Source organism: Ceratotherium simum, chromosome 8 (assembly GCF_057802395.1).
Source record: "Ceratotherium simum simum isolate JZ-2026a chromosome 8, ASM5780239v1, whole genome shotgun sequence".
Lineage (NCBI taxonomy): Eukaryota > Metazoa > Chordata > Mammalia > Perissodactyla > Rhinocerotidae > Ceratotherium > Ceratotherium simum.
The window spans coordinates 56,890,260-56,899,863 of NC_141907.1; the positions used below are offsets into that span (position 1 = coordinate 56,890,260).

The 9,604-nt window shown below is 35.1% G+C and overlaps 1 protein-coding gene across 1 annotated transcript; it reads left to right on the forward strand.

Annotated features, from left to right (window-relative positions):
- Positions 1-80: 80 nt before the first annotated feature.
- ODAM (odontogenic, ameloblast associated) lies at positions 81-7,791 on the forward strand. Its single transcript, XM_087434724.1, has 11 exons — positions 81-142; positions 230-271; positions 775-822; positions 1,453-1,620; positions 2,065-2,112; positions 3,966-4,070; positions 4,745-4,792; positions 5,600-5,671; positions 6,109-6,270; positions 6,415-6,473; positions 7,452-7,791. Exons 1-10 carry the CDS (start codon positions 92-94, stop codon positions 6,442-6,444), a joined length of 774 nt encoding a protein of 257 aa, XP_087290850.1. The 5' UTR covers positions 81-91; the 3' UTR covers positions 6,445-6,473; positions 7,452-7,791.
- The last annotated feature ends 1,813 nt before the right edge of the window (positions 7,792-9,604 follow it).

Genomic DNA, 9,604 nt, shown 5'->3' on the forward strand with positions numbered 1-9,604 from the left:
ACAACACCAATTATTCTTATTGTGATTTTTACACAGAGAGTCTTTTTAAAGCTCAACTTCACAACTTATTTTCTAGATATTTCATCTGAAAATGAGAACTATCATTCTTCTTGCGCTACTGGGAGCCACAATGTCAGCCCCGGTAAGAGATTTCATGGTACAACTGAAATCACTGTGTTAAACCTTTAACAAATCCTTCTTTTACCTTTTCTGTTTTTGTTTGTTTTAGCTTATCCCACAGCGTCTTCTGTCTGCAAGCAACAGCAATGAGGTTAGTTTAAATACTTAAAACTATCTCCCTCGTTTTGTTTTGTTTTTTAATGTAAACTCAGCGGAGAGTTTCCTATCACTAGCTCTTACATCCAAATGCATTTCCAATGTTCATGTTTGTTTTATATACCAGGTTATTTCTAGAATACTATTTTGCCTCTCTTGTTTGATTGTAAATTCTTTAAAGGCATAGAGAGCATCCTGCATTTTTGTTGTTGTTGTTGTTCTAATAGCACCTAATAGAGGTGTATAGAGAGATTTAAGAGCATAAAATGACTGACTAAACCCCTGGAATGAGCTCAGATTGTGCAGTCTCATACTCAGCAGGGGAGAGGTAGTTAAATCCCAACCTCTAATCACTGTACTTTAAGCTTAGTGAGAAAACAGCTCACCTCTAACAGGAAACTATGATCACTCTGACTTGTGCTATTTGTAGTAAACATTATTCTTAATAGTTTTAACATGTGTGGTAATCTTGTTTTCATATTATCTTTCCTTTTCCAGTTACTTATGAATCTTAATAATGCTCAGCTTCAGCCTCTACAGCTTCAGGTACCTCTACTTCAATAATTTATTTTAAGAATATTCTTCTACTGCTCATTTCTTACGGTACTTTGTATGAGAACAAAAGGTTTTATGATTCCATTTCTAAAATCTCCATTTTTAAAGTTACGGAATTTGTTCCATATATTATTAGAATAATGACCATTTGTTTGAAAATTAAAGTGAACACTATCGTCTGATTAACATTTACTTATTGAGAACTTGGTATATACCAGGCACCAATTCTCACAACTATGAGATAGTTAAATTAGCTATTTTATAAAAAGTCACACTCAACTAGAGTATGTAGTAGGTCAAAAAAAAAAAAAAAAAAGTTGAAACCAGTCTGGCACTGCAGAAACTGTATTCCTTATCCACCTCATTCTGCCCATTTTTCTCATGACCATTGGGCATTTAGCATTGTTCCCACTGTTGGCACAGCTCATAACATGCCAAGATGTTGTCCTTTTTTATAATGCAAGAATGGAAATACAGAAATTATTTACATTTTGTCTCTTCTCTGCTCAGGACTGATTTTAAATTCTTTTTAAAATAAAAGAGAAATGCTTCCTTTCTTTCACGTCCTTCCAGGGCCCATTTAATTCATGGATTCTTTCTCTCTCTGGGATTTTACAACAGGCACAGGCTCAAATTCCAGGACTCTCCCAGTTCTCTTTATCAACTGTAGACCGGTTTGCTGGACTGCTCCCAAATCAGGTACTTCTCCCAGCCCAAGGTACCCAGGTGAGACAGCTGGACCACTCACAGCCTCAAATACCACCGCAGACACAGCAGGGCCCTAATGAAGTAAGTTGGGCCTCTTCCATCTTGTTGTTCTGAGGAGAGATAATGCATGCTGAATGTGAAAAAGCGTATGCATCAGCTTTGAAATGAGACAGGAGTTACTGAGCAAGAATTCTTTCTCATAGTATGTTTCTACCATCACTGGAAGTACTTCTTTGTCTTTTCTGATTTCTAACACGAAAAATGCCATTTAAATCAGCTATTTTAGGATCACAGCCACAAATCAAAAGTGTTAAGACGTTTCTTGGAAAAGATAATTAGGAAAATTTTACCTTAAAAAAAGGCAATTTGCATTAATGATGGTATATATAATAGATGACCTTTTGTTCTCATAGAAGTCTGCTAATACAAATTACGATTTTATATGGCTCAGTCTAAGAAAAACAGTTCTGGAATTTTAAAGTAAAAAGTCAAGTATAACTTTTTTATGATTCCTTTTTTTGGCAGGTTATGCCCTACGTGTTCTCCTTCAAAGTGCCTCAAGAGCAAGCACAGGTAAATGAATAGAATACCATTACTCCTAGAGAGAGGTGGCTATATGCATTCTCCAGTAAATGCTTTCTTTTATATGTGTAGTTCTGACTCCTGTATCAGGACTATAAAAACCCATACAATGATATCACTGTCTGGACACCACCATTGCTGGGCTGCCATCAGTTTGTTAGTGTTAGGCCCACTAATAACTCCTGAAGAAAGGCCAGCTAAGGAGAGTCCCCAGGACCGCTGAGTTTCCAGAGTGTTACTGTATTGAGAATAAAGGAGCTCAGTAAGCCCTGGGTCACATCCTCTCTACATCTAAAGTGCTGGCGTTGGGAAACAACTCAAGAGAAATACCATGGGCTGACTTTGCCCAGCCTTAAATTTTGTTTCAGAGGGAGATGCATTAAACTTGTAAAATATGATATGTAGAGATAACAAACGCCCCCATTATTTGGCAGTTATGAAATTCTGCTCAAAACACTTCCAGCCTCTTGTATATTTTCAATTTACCTCCATATTACAATCAAATGTTGGTAATTTCCATTAAATAAGAGAATCTTTAAAAAATGAATGCGTACTTGTAGAATCGTTAGAGTAATACAGAAAACCCTCTCAAGATTAGGCTAACTAATTTTATAATATCCTGGGTTCAAAGAAATAGGGATATAGATAAATTATATTATTCATCAGGAGAGTATTGACCATTTCATAAAAAGTTATACCACTTGGCTCCACTGTAACTATAATTATGTAATTTTGTCCCACCACCATTACAAAACAAAAGCTACTTCTAGACATTATCTCATTCTACGCCGTAGCATTTAGAGGATTACATACATGACAAGAGGAATTACTTCATTTTAAGGATCAGGAAACTAAGACTTAATGAGATTAAATTCCCAATCCTAATGAAAGTAAATTGCCAAGCTGGAATATAATTCTTCACCCTTCCTTTAACCACTAAACCAGTGGTTCTCCACCCTGGCTTTGCATTAGAATCTCTGATGGTAATTTTGAAAATTACAAATGCCTGAGCTCCCTACCCACACCTAATGAATCAGAACCCCATGAGTAGATCCCAAATGTGACTATCTGCTAAAACGCTCAGTAGCTGATTTTGATTCTTAGCCAGGATTAAGAACCACTGCACAAAATATACTTCTTCTCAAACCATAGTTGATGTTTTTTTACCTCTTGTGTCTAACATAGTCTCTTAATTATGCAGGGAAACGAAACAGCATAGAAAACTCTATGTATGTTCTATGATCCCCATTTTCTATAGACATACAAAGCTGTAAGCAGAAGCCAATGCATGATAATGTGGGTGGTGAAGTTGCAGGAGATTTTGTTCTTTGTCTATTTTTGGATTTTCCAAATATTCTGAAATGCATATGAATTTTTTAATAAAATGGCAATTATTAAAGGCAATACATTCTTGACCATTCATTTGTTATGATAGAACTTCTAATAACACATCCTTCAGAATGATGATTCTCAAAAAATATAGGGAAAATGTTTCATAGGCTATTCTTTTCTTAGACAGTCACAAAGTAATTTGTACCTAAAGCTTGTAAATAAACTCTAAAATTTATATATAGTCTAAGGTGCCCTTTTTAAAAAAGCCTGTTATTTAGTTGAACCCACTACTTCCCAAACGTGTTTGACGAAGCAACCTTGAAACAAAGTCCAGTATCATGTGCAATACAAGTTGTTCCTAAAATTTGGCAAGGACTGCTTTATGTACTCTTTTATTCATAAAATTGCTAGATATAAATAAGCTTTAAAATAATATTGACATTAGATTTAAAAAAAAAAAAGGCCTACACTGCTCTAAAGGAAGCTCATATATATTTTTATTTTACAAATAGATGCTTCAATACTATCCAGTTTACTTGCTCCTACCCTGGGAACAGCCTCAACAAACAGTCGTGCAGTCACCTCCACAAACAGGACAACAGCTATTTGAGGAGCAGGTACTGCTACTGTTTGACTTTAATCTGACTAGTTCCATCTGGGAATAGAGAAGATAAGGTAAATTTTCAGAGGAGAGAATATATTAGTATATTTAGTGCAAAAACTCAACAGATTGAAATGGTGATCATAAAAGGATATAGTGCTTTCTCCTAACGTATCACTAATTTGGAAATTCTCCAAGGCTGGATTTTAAAAGAATGAAGTCAATGAGTGGACTTCAATAAAATTAGAGGCCAAAAGCTGAATCATCTTGGAAAATAAAGTTTTCTAACTTTTAAAAATCTACCAGCATTCTTCTTGTCATATATGCCTATGGTTACTAATTTAAAAATAAATAAAAATAGCTATTTTTTATTTTAATAGTTTATCACCACTCTAAAACTTGCCAAACCAAAGAGAAAACTGAAAAGTATGCTTTAAATGACTGGTAGTAGTAATTCCCATTATATCATGTTAATTCAAAGAGAAAGGGAGAGTTTTAACCTAGAAATCATATGATGTTAAGAGGATGCTTGGTAATTTAACAATAATTTTTACCACCTAGATCATGTGAACTTTCAAGAAAGTATTTAGTATAATATTAAAATATATGTAATTTTAAGTAATCATTTATCACAAAATTATGACAAAAATTCTCAGAACAAATCTAATGCATTTTTCAAAAATCTGACAGATGCCATTCTATACTCAATTTGGATATATTCCACTACAAGCAGAACCTGTAAGTAAATGCATAATTTTCATTAAAAAAAAAAAAAAACTAACTTCTGAAACGACTTGCTTCATAACCTATTAAATCTATCAGTGCTCTTCAGCCAAAATCCAACAGGAACACACTCCTAGTTGAATAGTTGGATTTATCCTCTCATTGCAACAGGGAGCACACACACCATGGGGAACTGTAAGGTGTCTTAATAGGAAGGAATTGAAATGACTTCTCATAGAGTCTGGGCTTGTATCAAGTGATTTGGGGGAGAGTTCAAGGAGTGATGATTCACTCTGGATTGGGTGTTCTCAAGAAGTGGAGGGTAGTTTCATGATTGAGTAGCTTAACAATACTTACCTAGAAGTTAAGAACAATGGCGGGAGGCAAAGGTTGTGATTGGTAAAGAAGCAAGAGTTACTCAAGTTAGCCAGGATACAAAGATGCCTGGTATTTCCATGGCTCGCATAGCAACCTTGTTTTAGACACGATTACAGAGTGGTCATGTTTTTGTCACACTTCATCATGTTCAGAGGCAACCTTCTCTGATGTTGGTGTTCTGTAGGTAGAATTGTCAATGTTCAACAGAACACCAGGGCCTAGCAGAGAACGTCAGGCAAGCTCCTGACAACACAAGTAGAGCTATTATGTCAGGCCAACTTCCCAGTGTCAGGAGCTGATTTTCTCTTTCTCAAATCTAAATTATTATTTTTGTTTTTAAGAAACTAATTTAAGAAGTTGGGAAGTATTTAACTGCTTTGGGTGCAAAAGAGTATATTTTATAGATTAATAATTTAGACTTTTTTAAACTTTCCAATTTTTCAGGTTATACCAGGAGGACAGCAGCAACTAGCTCTTGATCCCTTCATAGGCGCAGCTCCTGAAATTGCTGTGATGGTAAGCTTCCTTACTATAATTTGCTAGCTGCTGGAAACCAGCAAGTGACAACCCTCAGGTTCCTGCACTATTGTTCATTTTAATGAAAACTTTATTACTATTATTCCATCAACGATTATTACTTCTTCCCCCTATAATCTTTTGCCAGTCAAGATTCAATTCATTCAGTTCATCAAATGTTTACCGAGGGGCTACTATATGCAAGATACTCTCCTAGGTACACTCATTTAAAGACAGGTATTAAGAGACATCCATTTGCTGGTATATATTCATAGTCTTTTCAAAGGAATGATTATAATCTAGAAAATTATTAAAGGTATTTACTTCTTAAATAAATTCCTTGCCTTGCATCTCAATTCTGTTGCTTTATATCCTTCCCAATTTTGACCTTGTGCTTAAACCTGTAACCACTTTGTTTTCTTTCTCATTCTCTATAGCCAGCAGGAGGAGTGATACCAAATTTACAAAAAGAAATGACAAACTTTAAGCCTGCCAGTGCAGGAATTTTCATTCCTTCAACTTCACAAAAACCAAGCACAACAAATTATTTTACTTCTGCTATAAACCCAACCATTGCCCCAGAGCTCATGGAAAAGAAGGTAGAGTAATCAAAGATACATTTTATGTAAGAAAATGATGTCTAATAGAAAATATAAAGATAAAGTTAGTGCTTAATATATAGGACTTAGTCATGGAAATAATGAGAGAGTTAATGATGTAATAGAATGTCCTTTTCTTACTAGGCCAAGACTGATAGCCTAAAGGAACCGTAAGATGTTGTCCTAATCATTCAGAGTTTTTGGTAGGTATTTGCCAAGAGGCATGCATTAAGTACCATGACCTATAGTAAATCAAAAGAGAAAAAAAAAAAGGAAACTTTCAGGGGAAATAATGAAGAGGTCTTACCAAAACGAAAACAACAAGTTAGTGCTCATATATTCCTGCAAAGTAAATAATAATTATGAGACTTTAGAAATTTTTAAAAAATAAAAGTAAATTTTTGAGAATCATGTCTGCCTATACCATAAAATTGGCTTAAACTCTGAAAACACAAATAGTAAGTATACTAGGTCCATATAAAAGACATTCTACAGATACTATATACAGTCAGTTCTCCCAAATCCTTGCTTCACTTTGCAAGCTAGAAGTTGTAATAATGCCAGTACATCTGTATTAGAGTGGAATGAAATAAAGTGTCAAAATGATACAAAAAATTGCACAATGACATGGGAATTTAAAAATTCCATGGCCTTTATAGAAAATATAACTTGGATTAATTAACTGTCCTATTGAGCTTGGTTGGCTGTGAGGCCAGGATGGGTGTTTGACAGACGGGCAGGCTGGGATGGCACCAAGAAGTAAAAAATACCCACTAAAAAACAATTTGACCTGAAGGGAAAACTAAAAGAAAGGTTTTTGAAATCTCCTCTTTGCTGCCTCTGAGTCTCTTCTGATTCCTCCTTCTATGAAAATGACTATGTCGCCTTCTCAGATGAAAAATAAAAGTCTATAAAAATACAACCAGAATTGAATAGTATGAGCATCTCTTCAGAAAAGTCTCTTCTATAAATTAACATTTTGTACAACACAAGTCAATACAAGCTATTTAATCAGAAATACTAAAGGGATTTCAGTATAGTGTGACCGTCACACTATATGGCATCAAAGCCAGCAGAAGTTAAGTTTTCTATTTCTTTATTAAGTAATTTAGGAAATATCTAGGAGATCTTACACAAAACAGTCTAATGGTATTAAAATGTTCTTCTATCTTATTTTTCAGAGAAAAAGATGCGGCGGTGCCTCGGATATCATTTTAGGCTATTTGCTTCCTCAATGCTAATATCAGTTCTTTCAAATATACAAAATATCTTGACTCTTCTCTGGAATTTCTTTTTACTTATAAATAGTTTTATAGTCTTTATATAAGTCATAGAAAAGTAATACAATCATTTAATAAGTCCTGTCTTTACAAAATTATATTTCTTTTCAAATATCCTATCATTGCATAACCTGGAAAGTTGCAACAATAAGAATAAAGCTGACATCACTGAGTCAATTGGATAATTGCTTTAATAAACAATGGCTCTGGAAAATGATCTCATCCATGAGAATAAAGATATACTGTCATTGGAGTTATGAATGTGGTGATTGGGACTGATGAACTAAAGTATGTACCAAACTTTGACATATCATCTCATCATTTTCCCCAGGCCCATTCCGCTAGATTCCTTCTGATGTATTCCCCACTAGAATCAAAATTATTGGTGGCAGATATCATGAAATGCATGTTCCCAATATAACACAGCCACTTGGAGAGATGGCTGTCTTCACCCAAAAGGATAGATCTGCAGGAAGATGTATGATGATTTGGGGAGGCAACATCCTGTACAGAATAAGGCAAAGATTTTGGATTTCATCAAATCTGGTTTTCAAATTGGTTTTGAAGCTTCAGGAAGTCACTTAACCTGTCCGGGTCTCGGTTTTATCAGGTGTAAAACAAAGATAACAATACCTACCTTTTAGAATTTCTGAAAGGACTACATGAAATAACACATGTAAGAGACCCGACTCATATCAAGTACTCAGAAAATGTTAATTTCCCCCTTTTGCTTGTGACTGTGGACCTTCAGCTGAACTTCTGAGAAAATAGGAAAATTGACATTCAATACATTTTACATATTTGTATGTAGACGTGTATTGATGTTTGCGTGTGTATGAAAAGAACAATAAATGAGTGAATGAGTGAATGAACGAATACGTATTAGGTGGTTTCAAACAAATTTGATTAGTATTCTAGGCTTTAAAGTTGATCACAATTCCTAGAATCTTACTTTTTCCAGCATTTAGTAATGTTATGACTCTGGAATTACCTTATGGAAGAGTGACACAATAATCACCTACTTCTACTTTCATCTTATACTGTATCCTTTTCCCCTAAATTGATGAGTTGAATGAATAGAATTCTGGGTAACTGACTGACCTCTTAATATTAGATGTAACAAGGAGTCCGACACCAAGAGTTCTGATAAAATGCAGGTATTTAGCACTTGAGAACACTGTGTCCCAAAATTCCAAGAGTTCATGAGGTCATTGAAAAAATTACGTGAGGTAATCCATGCCGAGTGTTTGTATACATTCTGGAACTTAGCAAGTGTTCAACTTTTCTTTTCAAGGAGGAGGAGAAAGAGGGTGGTCAGAGACTAAAGCGGAAAGATGAGGACAACATAGTTATTCTGTTTGAGGGTTCAGTGAAGGGAAGCAGAACTCAGGGAAAACTGCAGAATTCTAAGCATCAAGCAGTAATCAAGCCAAGAGTTTGGCAATATTAGGGGATACAATAAAAACTACTTTGAAAAATATGGGGATTATATAAATACAATACCTAGTATACAAAAGCATAAAATGGATAAGTACTACATAAATAAAATAATGCAATAATAAACATTAAGTTACTTCAAAAATAAATATTTGGGTGAAAACATTAATATTAAACTAAGCGTGCTGTATTTATTTCTTTGTTCCAGGCAATATTAACAGAACCTTATCTCTCTGAATAGTTTTAACAGATCCAATTGAGTGACACAACTTAAAAAATAAATTCCCTAACCTCTGACTGTTCGGTACCCAATCTGTTTCAGGCAGATGTTAAGTCTCGTTACGATATTTTTGGGTCCAGCCTGGTGGGGCAAGCGGTTAAGTGTGCGCGCTCCGCTGTGGCGGCTTGGGGTTCTCCGGTTTGGATCCCTGGCGTGCACCAACGCACCACTTGTCAAGCCATGCTGTGGCGGCGTCCCATATAAAGTGGAGGAGGATGGGCGTGGATGTTAGCCCAGAGCCAGTCTTCCTCAGCAAAAAGAGGAGGATTGGCAGATGTTAGCTCAGGGCCAATCTTCCTCACCAAAAAAAAAAAAAAGATATTCTTGAGCAACAACT